The 18,394-nt window shown below is 45.9% G+C and overlaps 1 protein-coding gene across 1 annotated transcript in view; it reads right to left on the bottom strand.

The window, feature by feature from the left end:
* LOC115476791 (serine/threonine-protein phosphatase 2A 65 kDa regulatory subunit A alpha isoform) overlaps window positions 1–18,394 on the bottom strand; it is a 163,938-nt gene that overhangs the window by 65,041 nt on the left and 80,503 nt on the right. Inside the window, exon 7 of the mRNA XM_030213370.1 lies at window positions 3,410–3,557. Coding sequence (XP_030069230.1) covers window positions 3,410–3,557 — 148 coding nt within the window. The remainder of the gene's footprint in view (window positions 1–3,409; window positions 3,558–18,394) is intronic.

Here is an 18,394-nt window from a genome sequence, read left to right on the forward strand (position 1 = left end):
GGCATCCGTTGTGACTACTATCCATTGCGGAGCACTCAGAGGCATCCCCTTGGAAAGGTTGGATGTCCAAAGCCACCAGAAGAGATCGCCACGCTCCTGCGCTGGTAGAAGCAATTTCTATAATAAGGAGTCCCTCTGCAGCGACCACCTGGATAGCAGTGACTTCTGCTGAGATCTTATGTGTGCTCAGCCCATGGCACCACTTCTATTGTCACCACCATGGATCCCAATACCTGAAGATAATCCCTCGCACACAGGATTAATCTCTGCAGGAATTGTCAAATTAAGTCCTGTAACCTGAGCATTTGGGTCTGTGTCAGAAACACTTGACCCCTCCGAGTGTCGAAGCACACTTCCAGATAATCCAGAAATTGAGCTGGCTGGAGACAACTCTTCTGCGAGTTGACTACCCAACCAAGAGACTGCAGGGAATGAACCACCACATCCGTGACTTGCAGACTCTCTTGGTACGACTTTGCTCTGATTAGCCAATCGTCCAGATAAGCACGTACAAGAATTCCTTCCATCCCGACAGCCACTGCTACTACCACCATCACTTTTGTAAAGGTGTAAAGAGCCATTGTGAGGCTGAAGGGCAATGCCCGAAACTGGAAATGCTTGCCAAGAATCGCAAAGCACAGACAACGCTGATGCAGCGGGCAAATGGCAATGTGTAGATAGGCTTCTGTTTGGACTAGGCCCACACTGCTACAATAACCGAGCGAAGCATCTCCATATGAAAAGTAGAGATACTGAGAGCCCGATTGACCGCTTTGAGGTCCAGAATTGGTCTGAAAGAATCTTCTTTCTTTGGAACGATAAAGTAGATGGAATACCGACCCTGTCTGAGCTCCACCGAGGGAACTGGACAAACAGCTTGAAGATCGAGAAGCCTTTCCAGAGTACCCCACATGATGTCCGCCTTGATACGAGACCAACAAAAAGACTCTAGAAACGCATCTGGAAGAGGATGCGCAAATTCTAAGGTGTACCCTTCTTGAATAACCTCCAGTACCCACTGATCAGAGGTAATCTGGGCCCACCTCCAGTAAAACTGTGCAATACACACTCCCACAGGAACCAGAGGCTGGGCCCGGAAACCTTTATTGTGATGGACGAGCTGGGGGGGGGTGGGGGAGGCTGGAAAGTGGCTCCTGGGTTCTTGCCCCCTCTGCGATCTCCTCGAAAGGACTGATTTCGCTGGGAAAAAAGCGTGACTGTTGAACCGGAGCCACTTTACCAGGTCTAAAGGGACGAAAATCGTGACCCCGGACCACAGCTAGAAAATAAACCATGCCCAGAAGCCCTAGGCCGGTCCTCAGGAAGCCGCGGGAGCTTAGTATCTCCCAAACTGTGGACTAACTTTTTCAAGTCCTCACCGAAGAGGGAACCCCGAAAAGGAAACCTACTGAGTTTAGACTTAGAAGCCGCATCCACTGACCATCCTTGAAGCCAAAGAGACCTTCTACCACCTACTCCCAAACTCAATGACACGGCTAATACTCGCAGAACCCATCTCAAGCTTAGCCACTTAAGCGTCTATGGCGGACAAATCATCCGAAGACCTATCAAGCACCTTCTCTGACCAGCGAAAGCAAGCTCTAGCAACTAAAGACCCACATATGGCCGTCTGTACCACCAAGGCATCAAAGCTACTTTTCAACAACGCCTCCATACAGCAATCCTGAACATCCTTAATCGCAGTGCCACCATCCACAGGCATTGTATTCTGCTTTGTAACAGCTGAGACCACTGCATCCACCCACTGGGGGCTTGAGAAGGGATTTGTCAGTCTCAGGAACTGGATAGAGATGAACCAGACTCAGCGGGTCTAAAAGCCGAGTCTGGTACATTCCACTGTGCCTGAATAATGTCCCTGATATCATGATGCATAGGAAAGGTCTTGCCTGGTTTGCAAACTCCCTTTAACAGGAGATCCACCTTGAGTGCCTCTATGGCAGGAGGCTCCTCTTCCTCAAAATGTAAAGAAGTGGAAACCAAAGAAATTAATTCCTGTAAGTCCTCTTTGTGGAAACTTCTAAGCACGGTAGGATCCTCCCCTGCGAGAAAAGGTTTAGTCCCTGATTCTACCTGACCAGAGTCCTCATCCATATGACCCCCTACAGAAAAACCCTGTTCCTTGAGAAAGGGCACCTCCTGGTCTGGGTCAGACACAAGGTCCTCGTCCAGATCCCAGGATCTCTTAGCTGCCACTAACTGTCCTTCCACAGACCTTCTCCCAGAAGATAACGAAGAAGGGTTTGTTTTTTGCAAGGTAAAAAACTTTGTACGTTTGAATCAAACTCTAGAGGAAAACCCCCTTCAAAACTTGCAGGGAGAAAAGAAAGACTTTCTGCTTGTGCCTGAACAGAAGGAAGCGGCTATGACACAGACCGCTCTGCCGACACAGAGGGAGAAGCCAAAATGGCGGTGGTTCCCGCCAAAACTGGAGCCGCCGGCTTATCCTTCCCCCTCAGTTGAGTCCTTACTCCACTCCCCCCCCCCCCCCCCCCCCAAGGTCATAGCTGGCAAAACTGAAGGGGAAGGACCTGCTTCTGACGAGTCTTCAATAGTGGTGCAATATTTACAACAGCCGTTTGAACCAAACCTCGCCGCTGACAAACAGCGCAGCGTCAGAGTTTTTCTGCCAAGCCGGCAGACAAACGTCAACACAGCTCTCTTTTTTTGTTGAAAAAAAAAAAAAAACCCTGAAATGCCGGAAGCGGATCCAAGAGGGAAGCTGAGGCCAGCCGCTAACAAAGAAAACCAGGAGAGCCAGTTTGCTTGTTCTCCCCACAGTTGTGTGAAACTTTTTTTTTTTTTAACGCAGCTGCCTCTCCCTGCCTTAGCTCTTCCCTCGAAGAGACTGAGGCAAATACATTCAAACACATTCAAGCTGTGATAGGAAGGACTTGGGGGAGGGGAAGGGAGGGTGGGACCCGGGAACCTGAGTGTGACACTCCCGAGGCTGCTAGAGATCCCCGTGGACCTCAGCCTCAACAGGTTCCAAGAGCCCCAAGTATACTATTTAAAATACTAGCAGAAAACCCAGAGAAGAAAAATAGGGTAAAGTAGAGAGACTGAAGGGCTCACCACCTTCCACCTGCTGGAGACTAATTACTGGATCTTTTTCTACCTAGCAAGGGCTTTTATTGGCTCACTCTCTAGAGTCAGAATTCTCACTCTCCACCTGCTGGAAGGCATGCACAACCCATCAGTCAAAGTCTGGGCCGGTCCGGAGGGACACCAAGGAAGGCCGAATTAGAAATTAAAATTATCCAGAAAATTGAACATTACATCAAACTGGTGTGAAACCAGCATAATTCGTTTTACTTCCAGCTCAGAGTTTTCTGAATTAGTTATAAGACCTTGAATGCATGATACATGTCACACAACAGAAATACCATACCTGCTCATCTGAGGCCAGGTTAGAGAACATGGGGATGATCTCACTCTTCACATGCTCCAACTCTAGGACTTTGGCAAATTCACCAAGCTTGGAGGCGGCAGCACGCCGGACCATAGGTGTATCATCAGAACACAAGTTTCGGAAGTGTCTAAGGGTGGAGCAAGAGGTAGATATCAGCAAGGAATTTAACAGCTTTGTTTTCAGAGTTGGACAGAATAACAGTGTGTGCACACAGTAATAAGAGCATGAAAAAGTTGGAATAAGAAAAGTGTCACTGCAGAGCCAAGCAGACTGCAGACACCTGCAATTCAAGGCAAGGCAAGATGTCTGCAACTGTACTGAAAAGAGGTAACAGTTTGCTCTACTCCACTGATAACTTGCAAGTGACAGAAGAAATGAGATTCCCTAGGGAACTTGAAGTGGTAGAAACTCCTGTTGCTCCCTAGCAGTATCACCATCCTAACTTGGGCATTCATAACTCAACTTTGCCTGGACTTGTCTTGTGCACACTACACTGCCTTGGGGGCTACTGAGCCCAGGCTAGATTTATAGTGTGTTCATGTTGGATGGGGGAGGGCTGAAGGTAGTTAACAACTGTATGCTGGGATTTGAAGGCTCCTTCATAACCAAGAAAAACTAATGAAGTTACTCTGTACAACTTCTCTCCCCTGCTCAGAGCAAGATGGGTACAACTTACTGAAATTGGACTGATAGCCAATAGAGATAATGGCTAGTAAATATATTTTTGGCACAATGATATGGTAGGCAGTGGTCCCTCAAGATCCTGCCCCTAATATGTTTTGCCTATTATCTGTCCACTTGTCATGTTTTTTTTTTATATCAACTGTATCTGATGTCACATGATGCTATGAGCAGGAACAAGAAGTGAAAAGCTCTGCTCAAGACTGTGCTGTCTCCCAGACCTCTTCTTTTGCTGAAAAAAAAAATGAAGCGATCAGAAGCACATCAGAAGTTTAGATCCTGCACGTGCCCTCTGCCTCATTAAGGAATTTCACTGTCATCTCACTATAGTCACACCAATTTTTAAACTAGCTCCTCCTCCAACAGGTAAGGAATAAAACTCATGATTCTTGATCAGGTTGGCATAGAGCCAGGAGAAAATCACTGATGAAGTTATGACAGCAGTAGAGCAGGCATTAAAGACAATTTCAGAAGGCCTTGAAGAAACTGGAAGCCATGCATAATAGACTGGAGGACTTCTGGCTGGATTTCACAACTTAATGGTTGGCCGAGATAGAAGAAGCAGTGAGAGGGGCAGAAAAAGTGTAAGCCCATTTGCAAACATGGCATACCAAGCTTGAGGATGAACTCAATAATCTGGAAAATTGTGCAAGAAAAAATAAGTCTACATTTGGTGGGAGTTCTAGAGATAGCTTAGCTGGGGCTACAAGGTATTCTAGAGATCTAACTTGGGCAGAGTCTGCAGGGAGGGACAAATGCTAGCCAGCCTAGACTGGTGGTATTGAAATTATTCGATTCTACTCATAAGGTGGAAATATTCCATGCTATGCGGAGCAGCAAAACACTGGAAATATGGTGGGAAGGGTTTTGTGCTTTCAAGGTTATTCAAAAGGGGTATCTGTGTTGAAAAGGGAATATTCACCAATTTGCTTCAGGTTGTTTGTATTGAACATCAAATTTGCAAACTTATACCTTGCAAAGAGAAAAACTGGAAGTCTCTATGATGTCGAAGGAAACAAAATTCTTTGGACTGGTCCTGTTCTCACAATTCAGCCAGAGTGGCACCTGGTAACAGGGACCCCAGCATTACAGAGAGTATGGTGGGAAGAGTGGGACTGTTGCATCATAACACACCACAAGACACTGACTATTTCTTCCTGGAACAGTGAAGTGTGGTTGGCCACAAGTGGAATGGAGGGAAGGAAGGAATATTGCTGTCCCACTTGTAGCTAACCACATTTTGCTCCTCCTGAAAAAAAAAAGAAAGAAAAAAAAATTATATATATATATATATATATATATATTGTGATAAATAAGAGGCTGTCCTAGCCGGGGCAGGCCACTAGATGGCGCTGGTCCCCTAAAAATGTCCAGGATGTCCGGGGTAGGCCACTAGAGGGCGCTAAGAGAATAGGTGGAGGTCGCTAGGACCGGGGAGAGTCTTGGGATGGCTACAGGTGCAGCCGGTTATGGGCTGGGTCCTGTTTAGCTATTAACCACTTTATTCCCCACCTGAGGTGTGAAGGGGTAGGAAGAGACTGTTTGGAGGCCTGTTCAGAGGCCACCAGCCAGTGAGGCCTGGTGGAGAGTGGGAGCAGAAGCCTCATCTTCACAAGTGGTGGCAGTGGTGGGATCTGCACTGAACTTCCACGTGGGAGCAGTTGGGTTCCAGATCAGACCAGATGAGAAGCCGGTGGGAGATGGAGGTGTCCTTGGAGGTTCCGGAGGCCGGTGTTCCAGAAGCCCGTCGAGGGGGCCAACACTAGCAAAAGCACTTTGCTCACCTTTCCCAGGTAAAGGGTACCTAGGGTGGATACATAAGATTCTGGAGGCTTGGGAGTGGCTGTAGGGGATGGAGGAGGCCACAAACACACACACCCCAACAGGTGCAGCTCAAGTGTGGGGGCCAGGAGAGTTTACAGGCCGCACTTGGATATGTTTTTGTCTGATTGCAGGCTGCACCCCATCGGAAGGCCAGGAAGGATGGAGGCCTGAGAAGCCGGAGGAAGGTCAAGCTGCAGTGAAGAAGGCCAGGGCTTCAGGAGCACTTGCCTGAGTCGGTTGCCGATGGAGAAAGAACAATAACAAAGATGAACATTGAGAACCAGGTTTTGGGACTTGCAGGGGATGAAGGTCAGAAGGGACCTACTGCAGGGAGCTAGCCTGGGGGAGCATGGTATCGGCGGGCGCCCTAGTGAGGGGGAAGGGCCCGGACCATGTGAAGTGTTAAGAGAAGAGTTGTCAGGTGACCCCTTTCTCGGAGGGATCGTGGTGAGGTCGGATGCCCCAGGAGGTAGGAGGTGGCTGCAGTTGGAAGGTCAGAGAGGACCTGCTGCGGTTAGGGCACCTCAGGTCCCCGGGAACGGGGGGAAGGGCCAAGCCATGTGAGGTGCTAAGAGTACTACTACTACTACTACTACTATTTAGCATTTCTATAGCGCTACAAGGCATACGCAGCGCTGTACAAACATAGAAGAAAGACAGTCCCTGCTCAAAGAGCTTACAATCTAATAGACAAAAAATAAATAAAGTAAGCAAATCAAATCAATTAATGTGAACGGGAAGGAAGAGAGGAGGGGGTAGGTGGAGGCGAGTGGTTACAAGTGGTTACGAGTCAAAAGCAATGTCAAAGAGGTGGGTTTTCAGTCTAGATTTAAAGGTGGCCAAGGATGGGGCAAGACGTAGGGGCTCAGGAAGTTTATTCCAGGCGTAGGGTGCAGCGAGACAGAAGGCGCGAAGTCTGGAGTTGGCAGTAGTGGAGAAGGGAACAGATAAGAAGGATTTATCCATGGAGCGGAGTGCACGGGAAGGGGTGTAGGGAAGGACGAGTGTGGAGAGATACTGGGGAGCAGCAGAGTGAGTACATTTATAGGTTAGTAGAAGAAGTTTGAACAGGATGCGAAAACGGATAGGGAGCCAGTGAAGGGTCTTGAGGAGAGGTGTAGTATGAGTAAAGCGACCCTGGCGGAAGATGAGACGGGCAGCAGAGTTTTGAACTGACTGGAGAGGGGAGAGGTGACTAAGTGGGAGGCCAGCAAGAAGCAGATTGCAGTAGTCTAAACGAGAGGTGACAAGGGTGTGGATGAGGGTTTTGGTAGAGTGCTCGGAAAGAAAGGGGCGGATTTTACGGATGTTGTAAAGAAAGAAACGACAGGTCTTGGCGGTCTGCTGGATATGAGCAGAGAAGGAGAGAGAAGAGTCAAAGATGACCCCAAGGTTTCGAGCTGAGGAGACAGGGAGAATGAGAGAGCCATCAACAGAAATAGAAAATGGGGGGAGCGGGGAGGTGGGTTTGGGGGGGAAAATGAGAAGCTCGGTTTTGGTCATATTTAATTTCAGGTGGCGTTGAGACATCCAGGCAGCAATGTCAGACAAGCACGCTGAAACTTTGGTTTGGATGCAAGGTGAGATATCAGGGGTAGAAAGGTAGATTTGGGAGTCATCAGCATAGAGGTGGTAGGAAAAGCCATGGGATGAGATTAATGAACCAAGGGAAGAAGTGTAGATAGAAAAGAGGAGGGGACCAAGAACAGAACCCTGGGGTACGCCGACAGGCAGAGGGATAGAAGTAGAAGAGGATCCACCAGAGTGAACACTAAAGGTGCGGAGGGAGAGGTAGGAAGAGAACCAGGAAAGGACAGAGCCCTGGAATCCAAGTGAGGACAGGGTATCGAGAAGTATGCTGTGATCGACAGTGTCAAAAGCAGCGGAAAGATCAAGAAGAATGAGGATGGAATATTGACCTCTGGATTTAGCCAGTAATAGGTCATTGGAGACTTTAGTAAGCGCAGTTTCGGTTGAGTGGAGAGGGCGAAAACCAGATTGTAATGGGTCAAGAATAGCATGTGAGGAGAGAAAATCAAGGCAGCGGCGGTGAACAGCACGCTCAAGTAATTTGGAGAGAAAAGGAAGGAGGGAGATGGGTCGGTAATTAGAGGGACAAGTAGGGTCAAGTGAAGGCTTCTTAAGGAGAGGTGTGACCACAGCATGTTTAAAGGCAGCAGGGACAGTCGCAGTGGAAAGTGAGAAAGATAAGGGACCTGGGTGAGCTAGGTGACCCCTCCCTCAGAGGGTACATGGTATCGTCGGGCGCCCAGGAGGTAGGAGGGGGCTGCAGGGGATGAGGGTCAGGTAGGGCCCGCTGCAGTGAGAGCCCCTCAATGCCTAATGAATGGGAAGGGCCCGGGCCATGTGATGTGCTAAGAGGGGGATGAGGAGCCTAGATGGGGTGGTGAGACCCAGGGATAGAACAGGGATGAGCCTGAAAAAGAGTTGCCCCCCCCCCACCCCCCCTGTGTAGGATTGCTGCTCCTCAGTGGAGAAGACTTAAAGGGTTGCTGAGGGTGAGCAGCAATTAGCTTAAGGGTGGGGGTATGTGATAAATAAGAGGCTGTCCTAGCTGGGGCAGGCCACTAGATGGCGCTGTTCCCCTAAAATTTCCAGGATGTCCAGGGTAGACCACTAGAGGGCACTAGGAGAATAGGTGGAGGTCGCTAGGACCGGGGAGAGTCCTGGGATGGCTAAAGGTGCAGGCGGTTATGGGCTGGGTCCTGTTTAGCTATTAACCACTTTATTCCCCACCTGAGGTGTGAAGGGGTGGGAAGAGACTGTTTGGAGGCCTGTTCAGAGGCCACCGGCCAGTGAGGCCTGCTGGAGAGTGGGAGCAGAAGCCTCATCTTCACAATATATATATATATATATATATATATATATATATATATATATATATAGCGGAATGTGAATGGAACAAACTGAGGTTGGAGGCCGAGATAACCTTCCCTAGTACAGTATGTTTTTGGTATTTGTGATGTTATGGTTCTCCAAAAACACTGTGAACCACAAATTAAAAATAAATAAATAAATAAATAAAATGCACTTATTGGAAATAGGGGTTAGGTTCCAGCAATATTAATTTTTCCTCTAAATACATATCCCCGTAGGAAATACAGGGTTTGGTTCCTGTATTGGACAACACTTAAAAACCAGAGATACAGTATGCTCCCAAAAAATATTATTTGAACCATTTACAGTACTGTAGTAACACTCAAAAGAAAATACTGTACCATATTGCACAACAGAAAGTACTGTACCATGAATTTTTTGCCACCATATTTTTTTTATTTGCTGATCTTACAGTACATATTGTAGTAAAATTCTTAAAGAAACTGCACATAACAGTTCTGGAAAATAAATACCTGTACTGTACCATGGTTTCTGCCATGGGCCCAGATGGATACTAAGGGAAGAATTTTATAAGATACTGAAAGATCAAACCACAAGGCCTCTGGGGGGGGGGGGGGGGGGGGGGGGGGGGGGAACCCTAAGGCAAGAATCCACAACTGGAATCTTACAGTCAAATCTCAGTGCTCAATTATGAGGCCAAGCTGTTTGTGAAAAAAATGGCCAATAATCTATCACACGTGAAAGCTTGTCAGGCTGGATTTGTTAAGAAATAGGTATTTGGGACTTCCGGTGACGTCAGCAACCTCGATGGCAGCCTGAACTCATCGCTCCGGCTCAGCCCCGCTAAAATCGCTACTTTTTCGCTATATAACCGGCGGACTTTACCGCGAAACGAAGGCAGGAAGAATATATAAGTGGTACTTACAGGAAAGAAATGTCACAGAAATCGAAAATCGCAGAGGCCAAAGCAGGAGTACGAGGCAGCCTCCGCAATGCTAAATCTGCTAGCATCCATGCGTCATCTCGGGAAGAGGAGGCCTCAGATTTTGATTCGGCTCACTCTGACGAAGATACTGGCAACAATAAGGATTCACAGTTCACCAAAGTGCTTCGAGAACTCCGTAAAGACTTAGCTCGTATGAAATCAGACATTGTGGAACACATTGAAAATGTGCGAGGTGAGATCAAGGAAATTGGTAATCGAGTGGAGGATCTTGAAGGCCGGGTGGACGAACACGTGGATCTGCTGAACCAAAGGAAAGAGAAGGAGGTGGACTTTGCTAACCAAATGGAGGAATTACAATACAAACTTGATGACATCGAGAACAGAGGGAGACGAAATAATTTACGGTTTCGGGGCATTCCAGAGGCTGGAGATCAAGAAGATGTTCCCAAACTAGTACATGAACTATGTAAGCATATTTTGAAGGGAAATCCAGACCAACAGGTCCCGGAAATTGAACGAGCCCATAGAGCGCTAGGCAAGTCGCTCCCTAATAAACCCAGAGACATTGTGGTCCGCTTCTGGAAATACTCAAGAGAAAGAACATCTATATGGCTTGGCTAGGCAACAAAAGGACTTGTGCTTTCAAGACACACCTATTTCAGTATTCCAAGACTTATCAGCCTATACTTTACAACAAAGACGAAATATGAAACCGATACTGGAGGTATTGGGGCAAAATAACATAAAATACCGATGGGCTTTTCCCTTTGCAGTATGCTTTACTATTACTGGAAAGCTACACAAAGTTCGCTCCCCGGAGGCGGCACAGCAGATTCTACAAGCAGCGGGTATGATGGGACCGACTACTGAACTACACTTGGGGACTACGGTTGACAAGAGAGACAAAGTGCGACAATGGCAACAAGTTTTTAATAAGGCAAAGAAACCACGGCTGACTATGCGCAACACCTGAATGTAATAGTACTCTAAAGTGAAGTTGCTGAAAGAGTACACGAAGGTTGACATTTTCTGCTTTATTTCCTTATGATCTACATTTACGGCGGAGATAAGTCTGTCGGGTATATGGAGGATGTCATGCGGGGTTGGGCGGAGGTGGTGTGGATGGGCTGTATACTGCGGGGGTTGATCTTGCCAGGAAGTGAGTGAGTAGACTCCTCCGGGGAATTTTATTTCCGGTGGAAGTTTGCTACTCTACTTATGAAGGGGAAAGGGGAGGAAGGGAGATGGGAGGCTAGGGGGGGATGGGTTCAGGGGAAACGGGAGGGAAGGGCGTTACAGTGTCTGCAGATGATATCTAGATATGCAAATAAATTTTCATTATCTGTTAAGTATACTCTATGGCAGCTAATTTAAAGATTATGACTCTCAATGTCAAAGGCCTAAATGCTCCTAGAAAGCGACAGTTGATTTGGCAAGAGATAAATAGACATAGACCCCAGGTGGTTATGTTGCAAGAAACCCATTTGAAAAAGGCACATGAATATTTGTTTAGACGTGTTTATTACTCTAAGATTTATTTTGCCTCAGACATATCTGATAAGAAACAAAGAGGGGTAGCGATATTGCTCCAGTCTGACCTGCCTATACAAATCCATCAGGTGAAAAGACACCCAAAGGGCAGATATCTTCTATTCAGGGGGATATCTGAAAATCAGGAGGTTACTTTGGGATCTATATATGGGCCAAATACTAATCAACCATCCTTCTTTCAATTACTTAAGAAACAAATACACACAGTGCTGGGAGGTCAGCTTATACTGGGTGGTGATTTTAATGCCACTCTTTGCCCTGAAGTGGATAAATCGGGACGCAACTCTGGTAGTGACAGTCTTAGCCAAACATTTTACTACTTTTGTCAGGGATATGGGACTTTTTGACTCTTGGAGAGACATGCACCCTACTGAGCGTGACTACTCTTTTTATTCTCCAGTACATTCTACATATTCACGGATTGACTACTTGTTGGTTGATAAGCTATTAGGAGATCAACTCACAAAAGCACATATAAATAATATTACTGTGTCTGATCATGCTCCTTGTGTGATACAGCTAGATTGGCAGACAGGAAAACAGCGGGTAGGGCACTGGACACTAAATAACGGGCTGTTAAAACAGGAAGCAGTTTGTCAGGAATATGTAAAGGTCCTGAAGGAATACCTGTCTTAATTTAACCTCAGGGCCCTCAATTGCTATAGTGTGGGAAGCCCTTAAAGCGGTGTCCAGAGGTCACTTTATTAAGGTTGCCGGAAAGCTTAAGAAACAGAGGTTGCAAGCCACACTTGCAACTAAGAGAGAAAATTGGGATCCTAGAAAGTAAACATGAAGCCACAGGCTCTCTTAAGATATATAGAGCTTTCCAAGCTGCCAGAATACAACTAGACGCCTTGCTAGCCCAAGATCTTGAATATATTAACGAAAGACTAAAGCTTCACACATATACCACCAAAAATAAGATCAGTAGGCAGTTAGCTATTAAATTGCGAAAACTAAGAGCAGATCGTAATATTTATCGTATTAAGGACCCAAAGGAGAGGTGCTCCGAACATCTCTAGAGATTAGAGTCCGTTTCAATGAATACTATGCTAAGCTTTATGCCAGAGATGGGAGTATACAGGAAGAGATTATTCGGTCATACTTGCAAAAAATGGCTCTACCATCCTTAACACAAGATCAACAACAAGTGCTAGATGCCCCTATTGACATGCGTGAGGTCCTAGCAGCTATAAAAACCTTGAAAACAGCCAAATCACCGGGATTGGACGGCTATACGGCTGAATTCTATAAAAAATTTGCCCCCTACTTGGCACCTGTTTTGACAGATGTGCTTAATGCAGTAGTGAAAGGCGATAATCTCCCGCCAACTATGGAAGAGTCATGGATTGCAGTGATCCTGAAGCCTAAAAAGGAGATGGCTGAGTGCTCTTCTTATCGCCCCCATCTCGGTACTTAATGTGGATGTTTGCATCTTGGCTAAGGTATTAGCAAGCAGATTAACAGAAATTCTGCCAACCTTAATACATCCAGACCAGGTGGGTTTTGTCGCCAATAGACAGGCCTCAGACAATATTAGACGAACTCTGAATGCTATGTATATTGCCCGGCAGAGTAAAACACTGTATTGTCTACTGAGTGTGGACGCTGAAAAAGCATTCGATAGGGTGCATTGGCCATTTCTACACCAGGTTTTACAACAGTTTGGATTTGGTTCTAATTTTAGGGACTGGATTAAAGAACTATACACTCAGCCAAAAGCAGGGGTAAAGATTAATGGGCAGATATCTGCCTTCTTCGAGTTGAATAGAGGGACACGCCAGGGGTGCCCTCTATCGCCACTTTTATTTGCTTTAGTAATAGAACCACTGGCATGGGCTATTAGGAATCATCCAGGGATAAGGGGAGTGAGGGTGAAAGACTGGGAATCAAAGGTGGCATTGTTTGCAGATGATGTCCTTTTAACCCTCACCTCACCTTTAGATTCTATACCCCAGGTTATATGTGAACTGGAAACTTACGGGCGGGTGTCGGGATTTAAGATTAACTACGAGAAAACAGAAGCAATGGCAGGGGGTATGACAGAGGAACAATATCAACGTTGTAAAAATTATATCCTTTGAGGTGGGTAACTAAGGGTCTTAAATATTTGGGGGTTTTCCTTACTGCTAAATTGCAGGACATTAATGAGGCTAACTATACTCCGTTACTGAAAGACATTAGGGAGGATTTGGAAAGATGGGAGCCCCTTGGTTTATCTTGGTTTGGGAGAATAGCCACAGTGAAAATGAATATATTACCGCGATTACTGTATCTTTTCCAGGCCCTGCCACTCCCTATTCGTGACCATGTGCTTCACTCCCTGCAGAAACAATTGGAGAAGTTCATCTGGAAAGGAGGCAAATCTAGAATCCACCCCTCCATAATGTATACAGACCGTAAGACCAAGGGTGGTTTAGGGATCCCTAAAGTGGACATATCATAGAGCGGCTCAGGTTAAATCCGCAGTGGAATGGTTTCAGGAAGCCCCTCACAAACTTTGGGTAAAGATGGAACAATATATACTACATAGCCCTTTGAAATTAGGCCACTTACTCTGGTTGCCGCCTAAACATCGTTGCTTGGGGGAGGAGGTGAGCCCGATCATTGAGTTTGCTTTGTCATGCTGGGATAAAATGGAACGCTTAAAACGAATCTATTGCTCTCGGTTATCACCTATTGTTTGTAATTTAGCATTCCTATTAGGCTGCACACGCTCAGTTTTCACTAGATGGAAAAAGCAAGGGTTAGATCTCTGGGGACAGTTGATTAATAAAGATACCTTCATATCATTCCAGGAATTGGCAGATACATACAGATTACCCTCAACAGATCAATATGCCTACACTCAATTGATTCATTTTTTGTCATCAGAAGGCAGACGTGCCTATTTAATGGGTGACGTGACCTTTTTAGAAGAACTCAGTGTTCGAGAACAAGGGACACGTGGCCTTATTACTTTGATTTATGGGCACTTGCGAGATAACCTGTATGTTAGCCATAAGCACAGGGTGCTGTGGGAGAAAGAATTAGGGGTGAGTTACTCGGCAGAGGAGTGGCAGAGAATGGAGAGGCATTCCGTACGCATATCTCCAGCTGTTAATGTTCAAGAAAATTTAACAAAAGTACTATACCGTTGGTATCTAACCCCGGTAAGGTTAAATCATATGTTTGGACAGCTTCCCCGACTTGTTGGTGTAGATGTGGCCAACGTGGTATATTGGGCCATATTTGGTGGACATGTTACAAAGTAAAAGCCTTCTGGAAAGCTGTCCAAGCCCGGATTAGGTACTGGGTGGGAGTTGAGATACCATATGACACCGCTGTATTTCTGTTTCATAAAACTATTTTGGGGGTGAATGACTTTGGTCAAGTGTTAATCAAACATTGCTTATGTGCGGGCAGATTGCTTACTGCTCGCTCATTGAAGCAAAAAAATAGCCCGTCTGTTGTCCAATGGATGACCCTATTACGGAACATTGCAGAGAGAGAAAGACTGATGGCAAAAGAGAAACTGAAACTATCAAAGTAGGAAGTACTGGTCTCAGATGACAACGTCTGAGTAAGTTGGTAAGGGCTCTTCCCTTTACAATAATTTTATGCCCAGATAATGAAAGGGTTCATTAGCCCACCAGCAGACCCACAAAAAAAAATATATATATATATCTATATAAATAAATAAATGCAGTGTGGAGGCTTTACGGAGACTACCACAGTCCGATTTGTAATCTGAATCAATTCCCTGATTTGTTTTTGTAAAAAAGACACCAACGAGGTACCCCACATACCTTTTAAAACAGCAGTTCTTCTCCAGCAGCAAGCACAAGCTGCCAGCAACTGATAACACACTGCTCGAGCCAGCTGCACAGCCTTACCTGTGATGTAACTTTCTGTTTCTGCATAGGCGGGAATACACCAGAGGGAAGGCAGTGGGGCCGGCGGGAGCAGTGCGTATCAATCGCTGGCTGCTCATGCTCACCGCTGGCGAAGAACTACTGTTTAAGAGAACCCGGCAGCTCTGCATTAGTAGGGAAAAGAGGTCTGTGTTGGTTGCTGAACTTTTTTCTGAAAGCTAGCTAAGCTGAGGGGAAGGCTGGGGGGGCAGGTGAACAGCATTCTTACACTAAATTTATTAGCATTACCAAGATAACTACACTTGAAGAGTAACTTTAGTGGTAGTTTGTTAAAAAAAATTCATTGAGAACATTTTCATTATAAAAAAAAAGAGGTACACTTAAATGTATAATCATGAAGTTTCACTACCAAGAATTGATGTAGTATGAGAAAGTAATCCCATGATTGTACAAAAACTATGGTAAAAACACAACACTCTCCAGTACAAACCATATGACTGGCATACGTAGGGAACTATTATGGTAGATGGCTTCAAGGTCCACCTAGTCTACCTCATTTCATTCTTATTGTGGTGCAACAGACACCAGCTGATCTCTGGCTGGCTACTTGCTTCTTCACAATTAGAAATCTGCTGTGCTTATCTTGAACTGTTTACTTAGTTTTATTTTATTTATGACATTTATTTCCCACATTAACCCAAACAAGTTCAGGTTCAATGTGGCTAACAATAAACATTTGCAAAAAGTACAATACACAACACACAAACTTCACTACTATTGAATAACAGCAGGATTCCAAGCATGCCCGAGAGATATTACAAGTGTGAGTAAGGGATTTACTAAATAAAAATGCTTTCAACAGTTTACGAAATAAGAGGTAATTGATAACATACCTTGATAAGTAAAGCCTGTATAGATTTATAATGAAGCTTTTTACAACTTGAGTAATGAAGGATGAGATAGTCCCTAGATGTAGGAAAAGCATTTCGTACACTCCCCGAGCCCATACGTCAGGCCCCCTCCCTCCCCATCTTCAAATCTCTGCTTAAAGCCCACCTCTTCAATATCGCCTTCGGCACCTAACCTCTACCCAGGAAATCTAGACTGCCCAACTTGACATTTCGTTCTTTAGATTGTAAGCTCATTTGAGCAGGGACCGTCCTTCTTTGTTTATTTTGTACAGCGCTGCATAACCCTAGTAGCGCTCTAGAAATGTTAAGTAGTAGTAGTAGGTTCTGCAAGGTAATTAACTATGCAAAATTTGATAAGTACACAAAGTTTAAAAGGTAATCCGAGAATTTATTGGAAGCCAATGTAATTTAACCAGGAGAGGAGTTGCTTTGGTATAACGAGGAACTCAACAAACAAGACGGACAACGGTGTTGTGTTTGGTTTTCTAGTTTAACAGTGGTGCATTAATATTCAGTTGGCCATTTGCCCCGCTTATACAGAAGTTTTGACATGCTTGTTGTAGAAATGATCTGACCCCACCCTAGTATTTTACTTTCTGTAATCTTAGAAAGTATAGGTGTTTATACACATGGTAAAATCTGTGCATTTTCTTATTTAACGATTTAAGCTGTTGTACTGCTCATGAGTGAATTCTTTCATAAAAGTAGGCCTAGAATTGACTGCATATACACACGTGTTCAAGCAGAATTTTTAAGATTTTTGATGATCAAGAGCTATATAAATGGCATTTATATGATCCGATAATTGGCATGATGTAATAGTAACATAGTAACATAGTAGATGACGGCAGAAAAAGACCTGCATGGTCCATCTAGTCTGCCCAAGATAAACTCATATGTGTATACCTTACCTTGAATTTGTACCTGTCTTTTTCAGGGCACAGACCGTATAAGTCTGCCCAGCAGTATTTCCCGCCTCCCAACCACCAGTCCCGCCTCCCATCACCGGCTCTGGTACAGACCGTATAAGTCTGCCCTCCCCTATCCTAGCCTCCCAACCACCCACCCCTCTTCCCCCCACCTGCTCCGCCACCCAATTTCAGCTAAGCTTCTGAGGATCCATTCCTTCTGCACAGGATTCCTTTATGCATATCCCACGCATGTTTGAATTCCGTTACCGTTTTCATTTTGGTCACTGCCCCCCCTGCCACCCAATGCCGCTGCTGTACATCTTGGCTGACAGGGGTCCCCAACCCCGCCAGATGAAGCACTGCCTCCACAAATACCTTGGCTGGTCGGGGTCCCCAACCCCCACCAGCTGAAGACCTCATCCAGCGCCGGTCTCCAGCACCGCCACATTGCCTGCCCTGCTCTCTCTTCCCCTCACATCGGGCATGCTCCTTTTAATAAAACTGAGCAAGAGAGAGCAGGGCAGGCAATGTGGCGGCGCCGCCACAGACCAGCGCCAGATGAAGTCTCCAGCTGGCGGGGGGTTGGGGACCACCATCAGCCAACCAGGGGCCCAGAGCAAATTTGGGGAGGGGTCCAGCCCCCCGTGGCCCCACCTAGCTACACCACTGGTAGCACCATTCAGAAGAGAGGGGAGTGGCTGAGGAAGTATGTCTGTTCCTTTTTCCGTTATCCTTTTCCAGTACCACTTATCCCTCTCCCTCCCCTCCCCGGATGGTTATCTTTTTCCTTCCAACCTTGTTTCTTTGTTTGCTTTTCTGTTGTGGGTTGATTGTTCTGCTGCTGGGTGATAAATCCTTCCCTGTCAAATATTGTAGTCCTTTCTCCCTCTTGTAATTTTTGTTAAGTCTGTATACTGTCCAGATTTGCCAGTTAGCTTGGGTGGTATAATAATAACTTTTAATAAACTATAACTAGGTGACATGGGAGGAGGGAGGGAACTAGAGAAAGGTGGATGGTGTGTGTGCGTTGTGGAAGAGGGAGGGCTGGAAAAAGGTGGGTGGGATATTGCCGTAGGAGTAGGGGGGGGGGGAGAAAGGTGAGGTTGGGGTTTATGTCTGGAGGGGTGGGGGAGAGAACTTGGGGGATGGACAGAACTGGGGCTGTGACTTAAGGAGAGAATGGGGGGGCAGTGAATGCTGAAGGTGGAGCGAGAACTGTAGAAAGCAGAGAGCAGGTAAAGAATAGTTAAAGAGGGTGGGGAGAGGGTAGAAAAATGGGAGGCATTCACCCTGGAGAAGGGGCACATAAAGCTGTGAGGGAGGGAGGCATACAAACTAAGAGACAGCTGGAAAAGGTAGAACATGAGGAAGGAAACAGCTATGGTGAGGGGATTTCGTGCTTGAGGAAGGAGTCAGCTCTTAAAATG

The sequence above is a fragment of the Microcaecilia unicolor genome, chromosome 8 (assembly GCF_901765095.1).
Source record: "Microcaecilia unicolor chromosome 8, aMicUni1.1, whole genome shotgun sequence".
Taxonomy (NCBI): Eukaryota; Metazoa; Chordata; class Amphibia; order Gymnophiona; family Siphonopidae; genus Microcaecilia; species Microcaecilia unicolor.